At 32.7% G+C, this 24,920-nt stretch overlaps 4 protein-coding genes across 8 annotated transcripts in view; all 4 read left to right on the plus strand.

Annotated features, from left to right (window-relative positions):
* The window catches only part of LOC149032904 (fatty acyl-CoA reductase wat-like), a 103,295-nt gene that overhangs the window by 76,483 nt on the left and 1,892 nt on the right, over nt 1-24,920 (plus strand). The window lies entirely within an intron of this gene.
* LOC107073617 (putative fatty acyl-CoA reductase CG5065) lies at nt 1,508-19,394 on the plus strand. The gene is made up of 6 exons (XM_089171453.1): nt 1,508-1,640; nt 17,959-18,052; nt 18,136-18,381; nt 18,525-18,670; nt 18,740-19,042; nt 19,142-19,394. Exons 1-6 carry the CDS (start codon nt 1,618-1,620, stop codon nt 19,392-19,394), a joined length of 1,065 nt encoding a protein of 354 aa, XP_089027579.1. The 5' UTR covers nt 1,508-1,617.
* LOC149032906 (uncharacterized) lies at nt 2,669-3,579 on the plus strand. Its single transcript, XM_089171508.1, has 2 exons — nt 2,669-3,099; nt 3,454-3,579. Exon 1 carries the CDS (start codon nt 2,788-2,790, stop codon nt 3,091-3,093), a length of 306 nt encoding a protein of 101 aa, XP_089027634.1. The 5' UTR covers nt 2,669-2,787; the 3' UTR covers nt 3,094-3,099; nt 3,454-3,579.
* Nucleotides 18,974-23,828, plus strand: LOC149032907 (uncharacterized). 4 transcript variants are annotated; one of them, XM_089171665.1, is made up of 4 exons: nt 18,974-19,042; nt 19,142-19,946; nt 20,128-20,962; nt 22,778-23,828. In XM_089171665.1, the coding sequence occupies exon 3, from the start codon at nt 20,322-20,324 to the stop codon at nt 20,958-20,960; it is 639 nt and encodes a 212-aa protein (XP_089027791.1). In that variant the 5' UTR covers nt 18,974-19,042; nt 19,142-19,946; nt 20,128-20,321; the 3' UTR covers nt 20,961-20,962; nt 22,778-23,828. The 4 variants fall into 3 exon arrangements, 2 of the variants coding, with proteins under 2 accessions (XP_089027791.1, XP_089027790.1); XM_089171664.1 differs by lacking the exon at nt 22,778-23,828 and having other exon boundaries at nt 20,128-21,275; XR_016176308.1 differs by having other exon boundaries at nt 18,981-19,946.

A 24,920-nucleotide genomic window follows, 5' to 3' on the forward strand; every position in this document is an offset into this window, starting at 1 on the left:
TGGCTTAAATGGAACTTCCTTGAAAATGAGCGTGATACTGAAAGTGTTAAGGCGGGTGATAGATGTAAAATAAAAAAAAAATCGAATTTTCCTATTTTTCATAAATAGTTAGTTTACCATCCTAGAAATATGCCTGTAAATTTTTAGAATGAAGTTCGCATTAATTATCGATTGAAAATTACTTTTAAGTACTCCGCCTTAATTTGGCGTTAGACGCGAAAGCTAAACTTTGAACGCGTTTTTCTCGAAACGACTTTTTTCAAACTGTGGTGAAAGATAATTCAAAAAGGTTTCAACCGATTCTTGTGAAATTTAACACACATTGTCTTTATAGTATTAGCTTCTAGTTGAACTTGAAAAAGGCCTCAAAAATTTTCAGAAATTGCCAGTTTTGACACAAAAACCGTTAAAAAAAAGAAGCGAAAATCAGACTTTTTTGTCTAACTCGTTGAAATTTACGATTTTTTGACTTTTTAGTTTTTCCTTAATTCAACTAGAAAATACATGTTTTTGAACACACTTTGACCATTTTTTTAACTTTTAGATTGCTTTAACTAAAGCTAAAAATCGCCATGATTGATGCTTTTCGCCGTGAGGGCCTCAGGAGATTAGTTACTACGGCGGCAATTTTGAAAAAAAAACTCTGATTCTTATATTTTAATATGTAATGAATAAACATGCTGAAAGAGTTTCAAAATGATTCATTTATTCCTTCCATTTTAAATAAGCCTCTGAAAAACGGTCAAAATTTAGGCGTTTACATATATTTCCGGCATGTATTTTATAAGTATATATAATTAATTAAAATATTAATAATTAATATTTAAATTATTTATAATAATTAATTTAAATATAAATTTTGTCTGTAACGTGTAAGATTTTTCTTTTTCTCGTTGTCCAACGCAGCTGATTTAGACGTTGATGCTTTAAAAATCATTAAAGTAAACAAATTATGCAAAAAGAGAAAAGAATATGGCATTTAAGGGATATTTTTTAATATTTCATTTTATTAAAAATAAACCCTCAAGAATAAATACAACAGGAACATTTCACTGTTTTCACAACGATTAAATACTCTACTCTATAAAGAATAATCAGTAGTCGTTGTAAGCCATGATTTAGTAGATTATTTCGTACATGAAAGCAGATAAAATATTATTTTTATTAGTTGACATTAGAAGCTCGAAAGTTTATTGTCGCAAATACCAAATCCCTCTATTGTTCCCGTCCCTGAGCGCAATTCTTCCATTCGCGGTCTTTATATCTTATTTCATTCAGATCCCTTCTCTAATATTATCCTCCAATCTACGTCCCGGTCTACCTAGTGGTCTTTTTCCATTTGGTATACCGACCAATATTTTATGCGTCGTTCGATCCTGCCCCAAGCGCTCCACGAAACCAGCCCATCCTTATCGGCGTGATTTTATGACAATAATAGTATCCGATTTGTTTGTTCAATGTACTTCTTAGTTATGGGGGTTTCTCCATTCGCCGGTTTTCTCGTCGCGTTTTGCACCGAAGATTAAACGAAGAACATTGTTTTCAAAAACCTTAACTTTCTTTTCGTCACGTAACGTAAGCGACCAAGTTTTACTACCATAAAGGACTACCAAAAGGATGATTGTACAACCGCAAACTGAGTAATTTATTAACCGAATAAAAGCATGCAATGCCTAAATTGATTCTTTTCTTGAGTTTTTCTTTAATTTCGTTCGTCTGGTTTATGATCGATCCTAAATACCTAAAGACACTGACTCGTTCAAAAATTTTATTCTGAACGACCAAAGTTCAAGTACTAGGCATATTCTAAACTCGATCGGTGACCATATTAATATTGTTATTGTATTATTTTATATTGCAATGTATTTGTATTGTATTATAATTATTGTATCTGCTGAAATCGACGAGAAGTCAATTTATTTTATTATTATTTAATTTATATTATCATTTAATCTTTATATCGATTATTTTACAATATTATTATTTATGTTTTTATAAGATTTATATTTTATTGATAGCAAATGCGTGTAACATTGTTTAAGGGGACCTTCTACTCTGCAATTTAAAAAAAATTTTTTTTTTTTTTTTTTTACATTTTTCGAATGTATATATATGTAGAAATATTGTGTTAAAATTTCAAAAAGATCCGATGTCTCTAACTACATTTTTGGTGCCTGAACGTAACTACCTCGGACCGCTTTCCTGAGCGTTCGGCGCGCACGGATGACTCTTATCTTGTTCAATCCCTTTCTCTTTCATTGTTTATTCAAGCAGTTTTTTTTATTGCAATCTGTATAATCCTTCGTATTGTCAGGTATATTTTTCGGGGGATCAGACATAGAGAAATATATAACTGTCTGAAGATGATGATATATAGATTATTAAATTATGATGATGTTAATAGGCTAATAATTTGAATAAAACGTGGCCCATTGCTGGGCCCATTAATCGGCCAATGATCAACTACCATTAATGGGCCGATAATAAATGCCGGTAATGGGCCGATAATAAATGCCGGTAATGGGCCGATAATAATTGCCGGTAATGGGCCGATAATAATTGCCGGTAATGGGCCGATAATAATTGCCGGTAATGGGCCGATAATAATTGCCGGTAATGGGCCGATAATAATTGCCGGTAATGGGCCGATAATAATTGCCGGTAATGGGCCGATAATAATAGCCGGTAATGGGCCGATAATAAATGCCGGTAATGGGCCGATAATAACTGCCATTAATGGGCCGATAATTAACTGCGATATAAAGCTTTAATAACTGCGTAAGGAACATGGCACCTAAACACCTGTTTAACGGCAAAAAAGTTGTTGAAATTGCGTGCAAAGTTTCAGCATGTATCTTTAACGAAGGATTTCAAACAGTGATGAAGATAATGGAAACGATGGGCATGAAACTTGGGCCAGGAGCGATCGACTTTGCTAAAAGACGCGACGACCGACGTATCGAATCTGCGAACCGTCGAAGCTCTGAGTGCTCAAAAGATGCCAGATCAAAGTGGAAGAAGGCAAGACTGGAAGAAATTGAAGAATATGAACAAGAAGAAGGTCTATTGTACGGTCCAGGCATCGCAGATTAAGTTTAGGTAAAAATTTTTAACGATTTTGAGTAGAAAAAAAACTTTAAACGCGTTTATCTCGAAACTATGTTTTGAAATACTAGCTCCATCGTATCTCACGAACCAGTAAACCGATTCTTATAAAATCTAATCCACATATTCTACACATGAGCTGTAACAAAGTGACGGAGAGTTTTTTCTTATATTTTAATTTTTATTATTTATTTTTAGTCAAAAACAATAAAAAAAAAGGTCTAATTTACGTTTTTTTTGTAATTTGTCCACCATTTTTTTATTTATTGATAAAATTTTTTATATAAAACTGTCACTTTGTAGCTGAAGTCATACAGAATATAAAACCATTTTACTTTTATGTTTCAGGTAAGCCATTCTCAAGTTCTGATGGAGCTACCAAAGCACTAAAGTTTTAAGGTGTTTTTTTATACTACTGTTTTTGCAATAAAAAATTAATTAAAATGAAAAAATAAAAATTCATTCATATAGTTTAAGACTCAATTTAACAAACCCAACAACTTTTAGATCGATATCTTTTATAGTTTTCTTGGAAAAAATTCACAAAAATAGCCTTTTTTTAGGTGCTCAGAGTAGAAGGTCCCCTTAATAAGAATATACAGAAGCCGATCATAAAAAAAATAACATACAAAAATACGTCTTATAGAGTAGCCAGGTAGATATTTTTAAAATATAAGTGTTTTACAATCGGACATACGTAATAGCATTTGAATTGACTTATTGAACTTATAGACCAAGGTTAATAAGATACAGTAATAATAAGTAGCTCGAATATGCTAATAAAGCTTTGGTTGATATTATTTGTTGCAGAAATATATTCGAGGAATAAATAATTATGTTCTGACGATGATGTAGCATTTTCAACCTATTTGCGTCATTTAGAAATATGAAAAAAAAGACCATATTGCTAAAAAGTTTTTATCATGCATTAAGGTGTAAAATTGTATGAAAGCAGAAAAAAATAAAAGATAAGAAAAAGAAGCAAAATAAAAAATAATCATTGCATCCAAGCAATGTAACAATTATCAGTATCAGTGCTTCTTTCTGTAATCTTATACTGTTAGAGAGTGTGTTATTTTATTTATTAAATATTTTGATTTTTAATGATAAACGCAGTTAAGTATTTATACGCTTCGGTGATAGTGACTAGAAAATTGAGCATGTATATACGTTTATGATGCAAATGGATTAAAATTTATGGAAGAATTTTGAAAAGTTACAATATTAAAGAGTTTATAGAAAATCTAAAGAACACAAAAAATTTGGCTTCCTTACATTGTAAAAGATTTGGGTTAGGTTTAAATAAAAGGAATTAGTTTTTATGCAAAGTTCTATCCTTAAACTAGTTGGGGTTAGGTAAAGTGTCTGCCATAGCGCTAGGTCTAAACAATAATAAAATTTATTAATTAAATTAGAATTTCTATTGTTGAGCAATATAATAAAAATATAATCCAAAGATTATACCGGTGCCCTTTCATATATATAGTAACAATATTATAATAAATAAATCCTACAATTATCTTACTTTTGAAACTGTGCATTTGTCTCATTTTTTTGAAACTTAGTTTTTTAAAAGTTTCAATTCTAACACGTGTGATCGGCAAACATGTTTTTTTTTGGTTGTAACTAAAAAATGAAAAAAATTATTTATTTCACTTATGACTTTTTTCTAATTGCACACCCGCACCCAAAGTTTCACGTTTCAATTGTGGTAGTGCTATCGCCCACTTTGAGAACCGCTGCTGCAGATCCTAAGTTCATTGTACAAATACATGTACATATACATATACATATTCATATACACATTCACATTCACATATATAAATCCACAGGTCAGTTATCTGATATTCAGCAGTTGTTATAAGACCACAGTAGAATAAAGGTACTTGGTTCAACCGATATTTAGGTCAAGATAACTTTGTGTGTTTACTTGTTGAGAAAATCAATGTGTTTACAATAAAATCGAAGAAAAATTGTATAAGCCACCTATGAAGACAGAAGACATAATTAGATTGACAGAGATTTTGACCAAAGACCAATTAGATTTAATCACTCCAAAGTAATAAAACATGAAACCTATTGCATTCTTTTAGAGATAAGTCTATAGGCATATTCGTTTCTTTTACAGTCTACTGGGTAAGTGGCCTAACACCTACGCATTTTCAAAGGCAATCTGTGAAGATACAGTACGGCAATATTCTAATGGAATTCCCACTTGCATTTTTCGGCCATCTATTGTTGTCTCAACAGAAAAAGAACCAATCGCTTGATTAATAAACAATTTGTATTGACTAACAGGTGCTATTTTTGGTAGCTTGACCGGTGTTTTACGAACACTGTATTGTGATAGAGACTTAACTGTCGATATAATTCCTGCTGATTATGTTGTCAACAACATTATTGCTGCAGCATTGGACATTGCAGAGAAACGGCAATTTTTTTTTCTTTTTTGAATAATCTTCGATATCAACTTTTAGTTAATTTTTTAATATATCATTTACAATAAATAAGTTAGAACTTTATTTGTAGATCCATATCACAGAGTGTTAATCTTTCCAGTAAAAGTAATAAATATTTACCTGTAGATGAAGATATTACAGTTTATAATGCTGTTTCCTGCTATCTAAAACCAGTTAAAAAAAGTCTAAAAAATGCATTGAATCATATCGCTCTCCCAGCTTATCGAACTGTGTACACTACGAGTCTCAGATTTCAGCTCCGTGGTAAGCTCCACCGATTCACGCTGGGCGTTCAACATCTTACCTAGTGAACACAAGACCTTCATATTATGTGATACGTACGTCATAAAGTCAACTTTAAATTTTTTCGTACACATGACGGAACCCAGTGAACACAAGACTTTAAAATGATGTCATACGTATGTCATAAAGTCATCTTTAAATTTTTGAAGTAAGAAGTGACTTTATTTATGACCTCAATATTAAGTCGTATGTTCTGACATAAAAATGACGTAATAATTTCATCATATTCTTACAGCAAAAAACGAAAGGTTACATTTTTTTTTTAAACTTTGTATTTTGAGACTATAAATTAAGTATATAATATTGTAAAATTGTTTAATTGCATTAATTTAATTTAAAAGAAATTAATTAAAAATTTGTTTTCAATTAATTAAAAAAAATAGGAAACTAACTCAGCTTACTCTGGGACTGGCGGGGATAATCGCAGATATAGACAAAGTTTTTTTCTAGAAAATAAAAAAAAATGAAAAATGGCGAACTTCGAGAAAATAACAGTTTTTCTCAAAAAAATACAAAAATTTCATGGATTTTATAATTTTAAAATTTTTTGTATTTTATTCTGAAAAGTACATTTAGAAACAAATATTTAAAAAAAAAACGATTCAACAGGTTGAATTTTAAAGAAGTTATAGCCATTTCAAAGAAAAGAGCCATTTTTTTCAAAAATTAAAAATTTTTCTTGGGTTTGGTAAAAAAATTTGAAATAATTCTGAAAATTGTTTTTCATAGGGTAGCATAGGGTAAAAAACTTTCAGCTAAATCGAAAGGGGTCGAGGGCAAAAGTGACCGATTTACTGTAGAATGCCCCATATATATATATCATCATCATACTTTCATGTGTACTGATTTTTGTCTCTGAATATCTTTTGAACGCTTAATTTAATCGCCAAAACATAAGACACTATTTTTATAGAGTAGTAAATTTCTTACAAAAATTTGTATTGCGCATCTCATAATAGTCATTTATTGTAGAGTTATAAAATTCATAAAAAAAAAATGAAATTTGTCTAAAAATCATCAAATTTTAATCTTCAATATCATTCTAATAGTGAGGTTTACGGAAAAAATATAAGGTATCTTTTTTGTAGAGCATTAAATTTCCTACAACATTCTTTTAGAACATTTTTCTGTGCAATCAATTAATGATGAGGTATGAATTTTATTCTATTGGACTGAGAAAAAAATAAAAAACTGCGATGCGGTAGATTTTCCTATTAAAATTAAGAGCTCATATTTTGTGAGAAATTTTTTAAGGTATCTAGCAAACCCATTTTTCTGTAGTACTTGTAAAAAAAAAAATAATTGATTTTTTTGACTCGCACAAACATATGTATATATATATATATATATATATATAAAAACGGTGACGGTAAGTCACCTTATAAGTATATATTTTCAGTGCATTAAATAAATGTGTTTAATGGTTATTGTACCACCGGTGGTACACGTGGCATGGAACGTGTTAATTATAATTTATATTATTAATTTATGTTATATTTTATTACTTATTATAATTTAATAATTAAAAAACATAATATTGTTAATTTTATATGAATTAGTAATATAATAGAAATTAGCACAAGTTTGCATTGCTCAGTGAGGCAAATCACCACCCAGTAGTAATGTCCATCCAGTAATCGTATGTTCCCGAGTTCTCAAGTCCCGGGGGTGAAAAAAAAATTATACGTCATATACTAGTAAGAAATTTGGCAACAACTAGACATATGTATGACATCATTGCTTTTTTGTTCTTTTGTTTCGTCAAGTCAGCTTATCGTCATATTTATTATGTAAAAGTCTTTACTCAATAAAAGTGAAATAATGAGTCACATGTGACTCATATCTGACTTATATCTTACGTAAATCCTGACATAGCGCAAAATCATTTTGACGTCATTTTGATGTAATTGTGTTCACTGAATAAAAATGTTTTTATTTTCTTGAAAAATTAGTATAAGTTTCTTAAATACGCAAATATCACAAATTATAATATAATTCTCATATATGCATGGGTCAGTACATCTTTTTGTATATTTTTTACAAAAACATATAAAAATCAAATTTAAGGATTCATTCTGGTTTATAATTTTGAAAAAATTAATTTTTTATGCATTTTTCGAAAGTAAACGTATGTAGAATTATCATACAAAAATTTTAGAACGATCCGAGCAGTCTAAGTATATTATTTTGCGACCCAAACACAGAGATATTACAGAGAGAGGAGACAAACCATAAGCGGTTGTTTAAGTGGAATTGTCTCTGCATATTAATCAGAATGGTCTAGGAAAACAAAACTAGTATTCAGTTTTTTTCGCTATATTCTTTTTTTGGAAAGGAAAACTCTATGCAGAGACTAAAAGGAAAGTTTAGGAGGGCCATAAAACCATAAACAAACCTAGGAATTATCGAGATATATTAGTGCGATTATAACCTTTTCTGCGGTGTCGGGACCTTTGAGGAGTGGCAAATTCCTATGTAAACACGTTCGATATTATAAATAAATAAAATTTCGATAATCTAGATCAGATTTTTTTATGTATAGTTTCCACTACAAAAAAAAAACATAGGCTGTACCCATCGGTGGACTTTGGAGTTGATCCTTATGCTATTGGTCAATAAGATTAATAATCTCATTTTTTCTCCAAAGGGAGAAGAAATTCATTTCTGATATAAATATGTGGGGAAAAAGAAAGAAAGTCTCCTTAGTTAGTTTTAGTCGGTATTAGTCCTTAGTCTTCAGTCCTCAATTAGTCCATCTGTATCTATCTGTGTGTTATCTGTTATTCTGCAAATCAGACAGTCGGTCATATATTTTTAACCCTTTTGAATTCTGTATTTCTGTAGCCCCGCTACTCTTATGTAAATATATATTTCTCTCTGTCCGGAATCCCACAATGGATAGAAAATCTAGTAAAAAAAGTAATTATCGTCCGAGTAGAAAAGGTGCAAAGCGAAAATTTTACTGCAATCGATTCTCCGATGAAGTTAACAGCGCACAAAATACAAGCAAATCCACTGAAAGACTGGGATCGTCTAAAGATCCAAATTTTAACGTGAATATCGATAAAACATCCGGTTACAGTATTTTAAGTTTCTTTCTGATCTTTTCGATGTTGTCAAAATATGTTAAGTGTAAAGATTGTGATTGAGAAATTTCGTTTAGTCGATACGGTTTGCGAGGATTAGGCTTCAAAGTACGATTATCTTGTGCGTGCAGAGAAAAGTTTATCGACTCGTGCCCGATGATTGGAACCGGGTATGAAGTGAATCGTCGCCTTGTTTTTGTGATGCGTCTACTTGGTATTGGTGTGCATGGTATAAATATGTTTTGCAACCTTATGGACCTCGGAAAAGGTTTAAGTATCTCTGCATATTATGGAATCCTTGACTCTATACTAATCGCGGTCAATGCTGTTTTTAACGTAGTGTCGCATAAAGCCGTCACCGAAGAGCAACTCGAAAACAAGAAACGAGGAAAACCAGAGGATATTCTGTCTGTTTCTGGCGACGGGTCTTGGGCCAAAAGAGGATTCTCTTCGTTGATTGGAATAGTTTCTCTAATTTTAAAATACAGTGGAAAAATTGTCGACGTTTCTATAAGGTCAACATACTGTAAGGGATGTAAGATGTGGAAAAGAAAAGTGAAGGAAGTAAACTATCTTGCCTGGTACGAACAGCATAAAACGCATTGTACGATAAACCATGAAGGTAGTGCCAGGAAGATGGAGGTTAATGGTATCGTGGAGATGTTTCTTCGATCACTCAAGAAGTTCTCCGTAAAATATGGTTTTTATATCGGCGATGGCGACACGAAAACTTTTCAAATGTTGCTAAATGTTTTTCTCTACGGCGAAGATTTTGTTATCAAAAAATTAGAGTGTGTTTTACATGTTGCCAATCGAGTTTTCAACCGTGCTAATGAAGCACGAAAAGCACTGATTCAAAAGAGAAAAGCTTTGAAACAAGCGGAAGCCAAGAATCTTGCTGCAAAAAAAGGACCGAAGAAAGTTGTAAAAAAGAAAAAAGTTATTAATAAAAGTGTTCCAGTGATTAAAACTCAACGATTGACTATAAAGTTGATGAAGGAATTGTCAACTAACTATGGGTTAGCTGTTCAAAGAAATAAAAATTCAATTGAGAACATGAGAAAGGAAATTTAGGCGGGGTACTATCACAAAATTTCTACTGATGATGACCCGCAACATACATACTGTTCTAGCAACTGGTGTAAGTATCGTAAAGTTGAGGCAGCTAAAACCCTTGATACTTATAAACATCCTCCTCCTCTCGCTAAAGATGTCCAAGAAGTATTAAAGCCAGTGTACGAAGACCTGACAAAACCAGAATTGCTTGAAAGATGTTTAGGTGGCAACACTCAAAATAATAATGAGTGCTTCAACAAATGCGTTTGGGCTATGGAGCCTAAACATCTATTTAATTGTAAAAAAATTGTGGAAATAGCTTGTCAATTGGCAGCTTGTATATTTAACGAAGGTTTTGATCCAATACTAAAAATAATGCACGTTTTGGAGATAAAACTTGGCCCTATCGCAGTCAATTACGCTAGTAACCGCGACAACACGCGTGTGCGTTCAGCCAATCGTTTGAGCGGAGAATCTTTAAAAGAAGCAAGGACAGTACGAAAAAAAAGTTAGAGTTGAAGAAAATTAGTATTTTGAAGAAACAGAAGGCATACTGTATGGTGCAGGCATCGCAGAATAAGGTAAAGTAAGACTTTTTAAAAATTTGTTAAAAGAAACTTTAAGCGCGTTTTTCTCGAAACAACGTTTTTTTCGGTTGGCGGGCATGATATCTCCGAAACTACTCAACCGATTCTTCTGAAATTTTAACCACATACTCTAAACATAAATGGCTATCTCGCATGCTACAACCAAGTCAAAATATTAATTTTTACTATTTTTTTTTTTTACAAAAAACTGCGAAAAAAATCAACGATTTTTTTTCGAAAAATGGCTGTCATTTTGTTTTGCTTTTATAAAAATTGATAGTTTTGACATACCCGATAGCCATTGTCATACTAAATTTAATACCGTCTTATTTTTTTGTTTTAGATCACCCGTTTTTAAATTTCGATGCCCGCCAACAGCATACCTTTTTTTGAAGGGTTCACGTTTGTTAGCCATTTTTGATGTCAAAAAATGTTCTGAACAATAAAAAAAAATTGTTTTCTTGTACTTCTAGAGTGTATTTATCATACCCAACAACTTTCATATGTATATGTTTCCTACAAAGCCTAAAAAAAAATCGTGAAAATAGCCTTTTTTTTAGCGTATAAACCAGAATGAACCCTTAATAGATATATTTTGTCTTTATTCATCAAATATATTTTATGAAAAGCATAAAGCATAGCATAAAGAGGAGGCCGAGAATAGGAAAAACTGTATAGCCATATTCCGTCTCTTTCTCGCTGGCTCAATCCTATATGCTTGTCTCTTTGTCTCTCGTTATTTAGTATAGCAGCCGTTACATAGCTGCGTTTCTGTTTATTTAATTTTCAGATCACTCCTATTCTAAAGAAGTTTTCACTTCAAAAAGTGTTTATTTCATTTGGATAAATTTTTAGGTAGTAAATTCATATCCATCGTTGTGGAATAAACGATTTTGTATGCACAAAAATATCCTAAAAATCATAAGTTGTAGTCACGGTTAAGAATGAAGGATTACTATTCGACAAATTATAACGAAATGAGATGTTTTATAGCAATGTTAATATTGCAGGTATCATCGGAAAGCCAACACTACAAATGTATTTTTTGAAACGAGAAAGTGTATCAACACCTTTTGTTAGTAAAGTGTTAACTGCAGAAAAGTTTTGACTTCTTTGCAAATTTTTGCATTTTGCAGATAAAAGACATTTGATAATTGCCAGCAAAATTTCTAAAATTGAAAATGGAAAAAGCAAGGGAACAAGGTTTTGGTGTACGACCTGTGAAGTCACACTTTAAGTAGTACCGTGATTTGAAATATTTCACACATACATGACTTGAAATCTTGTAAACTATTTTCTGATTTTTCTTTTTTATTCTTGCTATCTTCGTTTTTTTTGTTTACGTACAAGACTGTTCAATAAGTTTTGCGGTTCGATAAGAAAAACACAATTTTAAGGTTTGAAATAAACTTTATTATTAAGTATAGTCTCCCTGAACATCAATACATTTGTCCCAATGAGATTCCAATTTATAAATTCCATCTCTGAAGTAAGAATCTGGAAGGGCTGCAAAATACGCTTCCACAGCTGTTATGACCTCATCATTTGAAGAAAAACGCTTCCCACGCATGATTTTTTTTAGGTCGGGAAACAGATGAAAGTAGCTAGGGGCTAAATCTGGTGAATACGGTGGATGCTCCAACAATTCGATCTTTAATTCATGGATTTTAGCTATTGTCAAAATGCTCTTGTGACACGGTGCATTGTACTGATGGAAGAGGATTTTTTTCTTCTGCAAACCGGGTCTTCTTTCACGAATTTTTTCCTTCAGCTGGTCTAAAAGGTTACAATAATATTCAGAATTTATTGTTTTACCAGTTTGCAAGTAATCCACAAACAAAATTCCTTTCGCATCCCAAAAAACTGATGCTAACAACTTCTTGGCCGATTTTTGGACACGAACTCGTTTCGGAGCAGAAGAATCACTTTGATACCACTCTTTAGCCTCTTGTTTTGATTCAGGATCATGGTGATAGATCCAAGTCTCATCCATAGTGTTGAATCGACGCTCAAAAGCCGCTTTATCCTTTCGAAAACGCTCTAAATGTTGCTGAGAAAGTCGCATTCGAATCTTTTTTTGTTCCATTGTTAGCAAATACGTCATCCATTGTGCACACAGCTTTTTGAAACCCAATACTTCAGTCAAAATATTGATTACACTATCCAATGAGATGTCTAGGGCTTTTACTAAATCTCTTCCAGTCACTCAACGATTTTTCAATACGATATCCTGTATTTTTTCTACGGGTTCCGGTATTGACAAACTTTGTAATCCAGTCAAATTAGGTAAGAATCCTGGAATTTTAGATACTGAGCTATAAATTCGTATAAACTTGTATTATGACATTCTTAAAGTGGTCTCAAGACCTACATATGGTAAGGTGCACGCTTCTATTAACTCAAAGGTCAAAAAAATCGATTTATTACCCATTTTTTGCAAATATCTCGTTTCCTATAGGTTATTCGCTATTTGTGTTTTGTACCGATATTGTAGAGGATTAAATTCCCTACAACTTTTGTCGCAAAAATTTTTTTGTACGTTAAATCGTTTTCGAGATAGATAGCGGAGAGCGCCCAGTTAGAGCATCATTTAAGGTCAACCAGTAGTCCCGGTCAAAAACACGCCATATATAGTTTATTAATTATTTTTGAACGGGACTACCAGGAAAACCCCTATGCTCGCTCACCTCTTTATCAACTCTTTATAAAAGAGAACATACGTAACTTTGACTTTGTAAGTTGGTATAGCATTTTATTAAATAAGTTAAAAAAACTATAAGTAGCTGCAAATATATTCTTAAACAACCATTCATATCTTGTTAATCATCTATGATGAAAAAGTCATTCCTATTCCTAGTCCTAACTCGTATTTCAAATTAGAAAATTTATTTTCTTTTTGAACGTCGAAGCTATTTTTTTCTAATTATAAGAAGGTTTAATACCATCAATTATTAGAAAAGCTTCTAAAATGGTAAAGAAAAAATAAATTAATGAAATATATTTTTTCGCGGATGATAACGTCATGATCTTGTTTCAAAAACTATCCATGTTTCAATTGGTAAATGAAAATAGCCTTAATCGATAACGAAGAAAAACAAGCGAAATTGCATTTTTTTATATAAGTAATTAATAACTATCAATTAAGGTTATATTACCTGTAGTACAGTAAGTACCGGCGTATTTCTCCGATTTAATTAAGCATTCTTATTACGATCCTTTACTTATCCACTTATACACCTATGAATTTATTTACCATTTTGAAATAAATATTACTTTTTATAGATAAAAGAAACATTAATACAATTGCTAATGATGCAGTATTGTTAACAATTGTCATTGAAAAATATGACGTTATAAACCTGACATCAGTAGAAACCCTATAGGAGGGACGCACCATGTAGATTGCTAGGGGACAGGATCTCATGTATTCACGAGATTGCGCGCGAAATATTCAAAAATTGAAATAATTATGAAATAACGAATTGCATCAAATACAAAAAAAAAAAAAAGAACAATATTTAATGATAATTATAAATATATATTAAAATAGAATAGGTTACACACAAAAATTATTATAAATTCAATAAGAAAAATTCAATTAAGTTTGATTTGATAAAAGGCAATAAGTCTGTAAACAAACGATAAGTTATAGGTTAGGTTTGTACATTTATACTTGTAACTATTAAATGAGTAAATTAAACTTAAACGTATAGAAAACTACTAAAAAAAAAAAAAAAGAAGCAATTAAATATAAATATCACATAAAAAACTATAAGTATTCCAAACCTAAACTAACCACAGCCGTTAATACATACTAAAGATAAACATGGCTGCGCGTTGCCTCGGAAGCAGTCCCCCCAAATTTTCAGTCCAGCAATATGTATGGCGCGTCCCTCCTAAAGGGTCGCTAGACATCAGCGAAAATAACGACTCTTAGCGGCGTATTTCCGAAAATAATCTTTCCTTTTATTTCCATTCGTATATGCTAGTTATTTTCCTTTGTCGATCGCCCTTCTGGTATCTGGTTCCGTGCTTTCAATATTAGTAACGCGTGTTGTAATAGATTGTCAAGATTAGTTATTCAGATTAAAAAATATCGTTAAATAGAAAAACGCTTAGAATCTCAACGCGACTCAAGTGAAACTTCTTAAGATTTGTATGTGTTACGAATTTTTATATTGAATAATTAAATAATAGATAATTTTTTTATTTTTTTACAGATTAGTACAGTACTTGATAACTAAAATTATTAAAACTATCTATTTATATACACTTTAAACGTTTATTTCATATATACACACATTTACATATTTTTCCAAGTTATTTGAATAAAAGAACGAAGTGTTTATTTTCATTATTTCGAAAAAAACGATGTGTCAGAAGAAGGAAAAAAGAGAACATTAATTAAACATGTAAACGTTTATAATATTGCACAGTCACATTGGCTAAGCATTATTTTTGTTACAAAGTTTAGAATTAAATTTAGAAAGATCACACTACAGTTATATTATGCGTCCGGTGGATGATCAACTAGTACAAAAGTACGTTTATTAAAAATGGAAGTTGTTTACAAATCAAGATCACGACAGTAATTAATATTTTAATGATTTGTTTAATTCAAATTCTTATACTGATGTCCAATAAAAAGTCGATGGTCGTTGAATGTTGAGATAAGCGATGTTGTATACCACGATCAATACCGATTAAAGTCTCACCGCGAAGTGGTTTCTGTAATTCCTGATCCACAGTCAAAGATTCTTTATTGACATTTAATGTTCACAAAAATCCATTTTATTATTTATATATAAAAAAAAAAAATATTATGCGCAGATCACATGTGTTCGAAGTGAAACCTTAAAAAAAATAAGTTTCTAGAGAATCAGATGAATGCACAGAATCAAGAATAAGATAATTGTAGGATTTATTTATTATAATATTGTTACCGTATATATTAAAGGGCTCCGGTACGATCTTGCTATGGGGGTAGCTAATAAAAACGATCAATATCCAAATTGTATCAATCTATATATATAGTTCTCGACACTTATAATAATCACCCAGTTTTTCCTATCTGAGGATAACATATTAGATCCTATTGATAAATTTTTGTATAAAATCTACAATTAAGATAAGAGATTAATACCATCTTCAAGTGACAATCCAACGTCAAAGACTGCAAATGGAAAAAAAAGAAGCCAAGTAATTTTGTTGTAATTTACCTAAATAATAATCTTTATTATCAAAAACATTATCTCGTAAATAGAAGTTCATGATTACCTATCTAGCACAGACCTTACAATCCTATCGATAATTACAATAAAAAAGGACACGTTTAAAATAACGATCTCGCCACAAATAACATTACTTTCATTTCAATTGACATAAGTATTATCTTTAGTTTTGTGTTTCCCATTCTTTTTGTTAAACAACTAATATTAGATTTGTAGTCAAGTACTTAAAAAAAATTCATATATTAATTTTCAAAAATAATAAACTATATTGTCATTTTTTGGAAACATATTATAAATTTGGGACTACTGTACGCTGTCTAAATTGCTAGTTTTCTTCAAGAGTGAATCGTGATCAAAATGGTAATAGTTTACGATAAAACATTGGTATGAGACTGTGTAAAATTTAGAATAATTCAATTAGCATGTTATTGTAAAACGAACATTCTCACGATGACTATGTTGATTTCTGTTGTATTGTATGCAAATTGATAATATCAAACGTGCACATTGTACGTAAGTGGGATTATCTCTATATAAATTCAGAGACCGACTAACTTATATTATTCAAACATTAATTGGAGTTGAACTAGGTTACTTAGAAAAAGTTCAATAGATATTTTTATCAAAAGGAAACTTTTAATATATAGCTTATTATAAACTTTTTTAATAACTAACAAACATACTTAGTTCTTCATATGATAAAAAGTTAATAAAAGTTTTTGTTTAATAATTTAAAATCGAAAAACTTGTCGACATATTTTATTATATTTATTGTGATAAAAGTTGTTGAGATAAATAGGTAAGTTTTATATTTTTTACTATTCTATACTATTCCCAATTGTTAAATTCACAAAAGATCAAATTTTCTAAATAAGTGTAATACCTATAAAAAAGGTAAAAGAACAAACGAACTAAATTTTCAAGTTTTTTTTTTTATGTTTCGAATAAAACTAAAAGATGGATAAGAATTTTTTTGATGTTATATTAAATAGCATAAATATTCATTAGCATGTTTTTGTTTAAACGTTATTTCAAAAAAATGGTAATTCTATAAAATAAATACTTTATTAGAATAAATAAACTTATAATATTTGTTTGTTACTATAGGAAAATTATTTAAAAAGAAAAAAAGCTGAATTTTTTATTTATTTAAAAACGAACTACTTAGAACAATAATTAGAATTAAAAGCATCTATTTCAATCACTTATAAATAATTACTTATCTTCAAGATTTGTCTGTCATCGATAATTACTATAAAGTGAAATATTTCTTACTGTATTTGTATGTAATATTTTGTTTTTATTATAAAAGAATTCAAAAAATGGCATCATTAAGCGGACAAACGTATCAAGAAGAAATATTATCAATGGTAGAAGAGCCGAATTATTATAATAAGCGGGGAGAAATTGCTACATTTTATTCTGGAAAGAAAATTTTTATAACAGGAGGCTTAGGATTTATAGGACGGCTTATAATGGAAAAACTTTTAAGGTAATGGTATATTGCTCACCTAGGGAGGTAAAGTAAGAGATGTCTCAGAGTACATGTAATTGTTGGCCGATGCTTCGCGTTGTTGACGTTCGCCTCGGCCAACAATTACATGTACTCTGAGACATTTCTTACTTTACCTCCCTAGGTGAGAAATATACTATTTCGTTCTTAATTAAATCAGTACATTCAATATAAGCTTATAATCATAAATTTTAAATAAATTAGGATTGTATGTACAATCGGATAGTTTTTGTTAGTAGTTTTAATCTCCTTGAGATTTATATTGTGTGAAATAAATAACAAAAAATATTGTTTAAGTTGGAAGTCTATTAACTAATATTAACTTTCAAAGCAATGTAAGCTTTCTAAATAAGGAAAATAGCATAGAGTTTTGGTCATGCAAAAAGATAACTATTTTTTTTACAGATTTAATTGCTACAAAATATATTTAATTCAGCAGACAATATCTATCTTATAGTACCTGTATTTAAAGATAACAATGATTATTCCTTATTTTTCTCTTTTTCTACTTCTCTCTTTACTTCTATATATTAAATTTGACACAATAATGATTTATTTTATAAGAAATAATTTTCCGCTAAAAACTTTTACTATAAATGCAATTGCTGCGGTTTGCAGATGTTGTCCAGAAATAACAACGATTTATTTACTGGTAAGGGCAAAGAAACAGAAGGATCCGCAGACTCGATTTAAAGAATATTTCAATGATGTTGTGAGTAAAGTTACACATTTTGTACTTATTATTATCGGAATAAACGATGTCAGCAGTATTACAATTTATATTTAAATCTTTAGATTTTTGATAGATTGAAGAGAGAGCAAAAAGATGTTAAAAGGAAAATTATTTTGATTGAAGGAGACACGAGTCTATTAAATTTAGGATTGTCAGAGAAGCACCGCGATCGCATTAAAGATACCGATGGAATATTTCATAGTGCAGCATCCGTACGTTTTCTGGACAATATTCGTCTTATAGTTAATACAAATAATAGAGGAACAAGGGATCTTCTCTTGCTTGCACAAGAGATGACAAGCTTAAAGGTATTTTTCTCCTAGTTAAATCATCCGTATAAAAATGCGTTTGTTTAAGCACAATTCCCGACTAGATCAATTTATTTATATATAAAATTTAGTTTAATTTTAAAAATAAATTGTTCTAACTTTATAATAATTTTGTTCTTTAGGCTATTATTTATGTTTCAACAGCTTACTCGCACTGTGTTTACAATAAAATCGAAGAAAAAATGTATAAGCAACCTATGAAGACAAAAGACATAATTAGATTGACAGAGATTTTGACCGAAGACCAATTAGATTTAATCACCTTAATGTTATAGAACATGAAACCTATTGCATTTTTTTAATGATAAGTCTATAAGCATATTCGTTTGTTTTACAGGCTACTGGGTAAGTTGCCTAACACCTACGCATTTTCAAATGCAATCTGTGAAGATACAGTACGGCAATATTCTATTGGAATTCCCACTGGCATTGTTCGGCCATCTATTGTTGTCGCAACAGAAAAGGAACCAATAGCTGGCTGGATAAACAATTTGTATGGAATTACAGGTGGTGTTGTTGGTAGCGCGACTGGTGTTTTACGAACAGTGTATTGTGATAAAGACTTAACTATCGATATGATTCCTGCTGATTACGTTGTCAACAACATTATTGCTGCAGCATGGGATGTTGCACAAAAACGGTAATTTGTATTTCCTTTTTTAGTTTACTACTAAAATAAACTTTTAGTAAATCTCTTAAAATATCATTTACATTAAATAAGTTAGAACTTTTTTTGTAGATCCATATCACAGAGTGTTGATCTTTCCAGCAGAGAAAACAAATACTTACCTGTTTACGATGAGATTTTAGCTTATAATTCTGTTTCCTTCGTTCAAAGACCAGTTACCTGGGATACTATGATGAATAATATAAATTATACTTCATGCTCGTTCTCAAGATTACATGTAGTTTCGCCTCTGGGCGCTAGATGTCACAACTTTAGCGTATGTAAATTCACCTTCGTTTGTCCCTTCTATGTGATACTTCATTAATGTTTTTGTGTGTTAGAAGTTACAACGAACAGCGTATAAAATTAAAAAATTAACGAGTGTTAATTGTCGCGAACCACAAGATGAGTAGAAAATCGCGTAAACGGAATCGCGAGGATCGCGAGGACGATGAAAGTCGAAGGAAAAAGAAGAATTCAGAGAAGAAATCGAGGGAAAGAGAAGCGACGCCAGAATCTGACGACCAACATGGCGGATCGGACAAAAAGCGTCGAAGATCTCGCGCCCGTTCGAGATCGAGAGAAAAACGTTTTCGTAGCCGCTCACACGAGCGACACCGCGCAAAACGTAGGCGTGAGCGCTTCAGGTCGAGATCAAGAAGCCGCGGACGGGGTGAGCGTGCGAGTCGCGATCGCAGGTCGTGGTCTGTCTCGACAGTGAAGTCGAGGGTGCATACATACACCCCGCCCCCGTGCAACGAGAAGGTGCCTGTCGTTTCAACCGTGCCTTCAGCGGTTGTTGCCGCGCCACTGGTGGAAAACGAAGACAGCAACGAGATCAGAAACAATGAATTGTTGATCGAAGATATAATTCAAGGTAAAAAAAAAAAACAAAAAAACAAAACAAAAAACAAAACAAAATCACTGGTGAGCCTGCACGAGAGGCAGGACAGGCCAGAAGAAGGTGTGGTAAGCTTGAACTCGAGTCAAGTCAGACCATAACCTAAAAGTGTCAATTGTGACAGTCGGAAATGTACATTTTTTGTTAATTTTTGTAGGCGACAAGGAAAACACGGTCCCTAAAACGGGTGACGACGCGAAAGAAGAGGGAGAGATCGAGGACGAAGAAATTTTACAAGTGTTCGGTGACGACCCAACCCAATCCAACAAGGTGGATGCAAAGATTCACCCGTCATTCAAGCCTCACTGGGATTATTGGCTGTCGTCGGGCCTCAAAAAATAGGACACGGAAATGTTGTTGGAGAAATATAATCAAGACGAATCCTTCAGTGCTCCAACGCTGAACCCCGAAGTTCGAGCAACGCTTTCAGAGAGTGCCATTAAAAGAGATGGACATTTCGAAGAAAACCAAAAAATGATAGCTAGCGCGATGATCGCGTTGGGCTCAGCAATTTCCATGATTATCAACGAGCCGCAGGAATCACCGGACAGAGCGGTGATGATTGAAAGGATGTTTGAGGCTGGAAAACTGATTGCTGGACTTTTCCATAAACAAACCACGGCGAGAAAAGTGTTCATCGAACCGGGACTTACCAAACAAGTCAAGGACGTCCTGAATAACACCAAGACAGACAAGTTTCTGTATGGGCCGGAGCTTGGAGCAAGAATCAAAGAGGCAAGGACGATCACCGGAGTGGGAAACACTATGAAGACTCAGCCACAGCCAGCTGTCAAGAAGGCACCGTTCACGACAAATAACTGGGTCAATGCCCAGGCACGTCAGCCGTTCACCTGGGCCAAAAAGAGTTTTAATACATACGGACAGGCGAGACAGCAGTTTTCCAGGTCCGGAAAGGCACCCTTCGCCCACAGGCAGTTTCAGAACCAGACTCAACGGAAGAATCAGAAGACGGGGACGACACCGAAGTAGAGGTACATCAGACAGGAGGTCGACTGCGCTGGTTCAAAAATCAATGGCTCAAGTTAACCAAGGACAAATTTGTCCTTGAGTGTGTAGAGGGATACAAGATCAAGTTTGCAAGGCAGGTCGTGCAAACTTGACCTCCAGTAGAGCCATTGTTTTCTGAACAAGACTCATGTAAGGTTAAAGAAGCGATCTTAAAGTTAATCAACAAACAAGCAATTAAACAATGTGACCCTATTGAGGGGCATTTTCTGTCTTCCTATTTTACGGTTCCAAAACCCGATGGTTCACACCGATTCATACTCAACTTGAAAAAACTTAATTTTTTTATAGATACAACGCACTTCAAATTGGAAGATATGAGAACTGTCAGTAAGATCATTTGCCCGGGTGACTTTATGTGTAATTTGGATTTAGAAGATGCATATTTATGCATCCCCGTTTATGAAGACAGTCGAAAATTTTTACGCTTTACATTCGAAGGAAAAATTTACGAGTTTGTTGTCCTCCCTTTCGGCTTATCGACAAGTCCCTTTGTATTTACTAAAGTAATGAAACCGGTTGTGAATTATCTTAGGTCAAAAGGTTTAAAGTCGGTTGTTTATTTAGATGATTTCTTGTGCATAGGAAAAGATAAAGCTAGTTGTCGAGAGAATACGATTCAAACAATCGCGTTACTTAAAAGTCTTGGTTTCCTTATAAACTATGAGAAAAGTAATTTGAGCCCGAAGCAGACTTGTAAATTTTTAGGTTTAGAAGTCGACACAGAAAAGTTTTGCATAAGACCGACAAGCGATAAACGAGTCAAGGTTTTTGAGCTATGTAACGAGTTCTTGTTTAAAGAAACGTGTACTATTCGTGAATTCGAGCAGTTTATTGGAATTTTAATCAGCTTAAATGGCCCGCGGCTGAGTATGGTTTTGCAAACACGAAACTTTCAGAGAGAGAAAAATGTTTTGCGCTCATTTTCAATAATGGTAATTATGAAGCAAAGATGATCGTGTCAGAATGGGCCCGCAAAGATATTTGTTGGTAGCAAGCGAACATTTTCAAAACAGAGAGTAAAATTAAAACCTTCAAGTTCAAAGCCGAAATTTTTACAGACTCGTCGACTTCGGGCTGGGGGGCTGTAAGTGGTAGTAAAATAATACACGGGACTTGGAACAAAAGAGAAAAAAACTTCATATCAATCATTTAGAATTACTCGCGGTGTACGAAGCGCTTGAGGTTTTAGGCGAGGGTCTACATGACTGCGAGGTATTATTGAGAATCGACAACACGACGGCCTTGTCTTATCAAAACCGAATGAGAGGCATAAAGTATAGTAATTTCAATTATTTAGCAAAGAAAATTTGGCAGTGGGCCGAAAACAGTAGGATTTGGTTGTACGCATCGTATATCAAATCGAAAGATAATAAAATAGCAGACGCCTTATCAAGGATCAGTAATGTAGACACCGAATGGGAATTGTCGAACCGCGCATTCAAAGAAATTGTTGAAAAGTTTGGTCAACCTTCAGTTGAACTTTTCGCGTCTAGGTTAAACGCAAAATGCAACCGTTTTTTCTCGTGGCGTTAGGATTCTCAGGCAGAAAATATAGATGCGTTTACAGTAGATTGGGTCAGTTGCGGTTTTTTCTATGCTTTTCCACCTTTTTCATTAATTTTAAAAGTGTTTTACAAAGTTAAAAGAGATAAAGCGGAAGGAATAATAGTAGTCCCAGATTGGAAAGCCCAACCGTGGTACCCTGTGTTATTAGAGCTAGTGACAAGCGAATTAATTATTTTTAAACCTAATAAAGATTTGTTATTATCACCTTTCAGGACAACGCACCCTTTGAAGCAACACCTTTCATTAGTGGCCGCGAGAGTTTCAGGCAAAGCCTGTTGAGAAAAGGAGCACCGATAGAAGCATTAGACATTATGATCGCATCCTTATCAGACGCGTCGATTAAACAGTATAGTTCAGGAATAAAGCAATGGTGGGAGTTTTGTGCCAAGAAACAATTAGATCCTTTCGATACTCAAGTAGATCAGGTTTTAAAGTTTTTAACAGAAAAGTTTCGCAGTGGTGCTTTTTATGGTACGCTCAATACGATTAGATCAGCGATCTCGCTCATATCGAACAAGAGTTTAGGCGACAACCCGTTAGTAAAACGGTTTTTTGAAGGAGTGTATAAGCTTCGACCATCACGAACAAAGTACAATGTTACATAGGATGTCAATATTGTACTGGACTACCTGAAGCCATTATTTCCGTTAGAATCTTTAACGTTACACAAGCTAGTTACAAAACCTTGATGTTACTCGCTCTTGCTACGGCGCACCGAGCGCAAACCTTTGCAAAAATCAAAATTGAAAACATTCGAAAAACGCATTCTTCGATAGAAATTTTGATTACAGATTTGATTAAAACTTCGGCCCCAGGTAGAAATCAACCAGTCCTTATATTGCCATTCTTTGAAGAGAAACTTAGTTTATGTGTAGCTTCCAATATTTTAAATTATATTCAGAAGACGAGTGAAGTAAGAAACGGCGAGAAGAATTTGTTTTTGAGTTTCAAGAAACCCCATAAAGAGATAGGATCACAAACCGTAAGCAGGTGGTTGAAAACCACACTAAAAGAAAGCGGGATAGATACTGAGATTTTTACGGGGCACTCTACCCGGCACGCGTCAACTTCGGCGGCTTTGTCACGAGGTGTAGATGTATGTGTTATTCGTAAAACAGCGGGCTGTTCGAGAAACTCGTTAGTTTTTGCAAAATATTATCTTCGCGAGATAAGCGAAAATACGGAATTTGCAAGGTTAATTATAAGATAAAAATCAAAACAATATGTGATTGTTCGACCAAATATTAGATTGATAGAATATAAGTTTGTTTATTTTTTAAATTTATCCTAGTCCTTGTCCCTCCTAAAATAAAATTGCGACTCTAAACAACTACATGTAATCTTGAGAACGAGCATGAAGTATAATTGACGATTAAACGAACTTACCTGTAAGTGAAGTTCGATCGTAATTATACGAAGTGCTCGTTCGAAAAGATTACATCCCTCCCATAATGCTTACTCAGCATCATCCCCTCCCTTATAAAAAAAAAAAAAAAAGCAATTTCATTTACACACAGTTTCTAAATTAATGAAGTATCACATAGAAGGGACATACGAAGGTGAATTTTCATACGCAAAAATTGTGACATCTAGCGCCCAGAGGCGATACTACATGTAATCTTTTCGAACGAGCACTTCGTATAATTATGATCGAACTTCACTTACAGGTAAGTTCGTTTAATCGTCAAGTTTGAGGCATTTCAAATCCTGTCGAAAAAAGTGCTTTGGTACGGCTCATTATGGCTTATCAAGAACTATTATTTCTATATCTTTTTGACAATTTTTTTGCACTGGATACCAGCAATAATAGTTGATTCTTTATTATATCTCAGAGGAAAAAAGCCAATGTAATTTATAATGATATTTAGATTAACAGGCTATTAGGTTGGTGCATATGAAATGTCGGATTTACACCTTGCCAATTTCAGAAAAATGTCGCAATATCGTTGTATGGTTAACTTCCATCCTAGTAGCAAGTTTTTCGTGGATATAGTTGGATTCGCTTCCACCAATGCCTTCAGATTATCATTTTTCACGGTCGTTTTGGGTCTTCCTCGCGGTTCGTTTTGTAGGGAAAAATCACCAGACCGAAATTTTTCAAACCAACGCTGCACTTTTCGATCGTTATTAGTATTCTCTCACAACGCCTGGTTTATGTTGCGTGCAGTTTTTGCAGCATTATTACTAAGTTTTATACTCATACAAGAAAATGACACGAATTTCGGTGGAATTCATATCGGTACAAAATTCAAAACAAATAACAAAAGGGATGACTTTTTAGAAAATCTCCTTTGTTAAAATGTGACTCTGGAGATGGACAGTACGACTATAAACGAGGTTATGCCAAAAACCAAA

This window comes from Polistes dominula, unplaced genomic scaffold (assembly GCF_049000335.1).
Source record: "Polistes dominula isolate Pdom_NZ unplaced genomic scaffold, Pdom_raw_medaka contig_26, whole genome shotgun sequence".
NCBI lineage: Eukaryota > Metazoa > Arthropoda > Insecta > Hymenoptera > Vespidae > Polistes > Polistes dominula.

Coding starts and splice junctions, on each gene's coding strand:
- LOC149032907 (XM_089171664.1), top strand. CDS start 19,475: ATGAGTAGAAAATCGCGTAAACGGAATCGCGAGGATCGCGAGGACGAT. Junction 19,947..20,127: donor GATCGAAGATATAATTCAAG/GTAAAAAAAAAA, acceptor TAATTTTTGTAG/GCGACAAGGAAAACACGGTC.
- LOC149032906 (XM_089171508.1), top strand. CDS start 2,788: ATGGCACCTAAACACCTGTTTAACGGCAAAAAAGTTGTTGAAATTGCG.
- LOC107073617 (XM_089171453.1), top strand. CDS start 1,618: ATGATTGTACAACCGCAAACTGA. Junction 18,053..18,135: donor AAGAATATTTCAATGATGTT/GTGAGTAAAGTT, acceptor TTAAATCTTTAG/ATTTTTGATAGATTGAAGAG. Junction 18,382..18,524: donor AAGAGATGACAAGCTTAAAG/GTATTTTTCTCC, acceptor TTTGTTCTTTAG/GCTATTATTTATGTTTCAAC.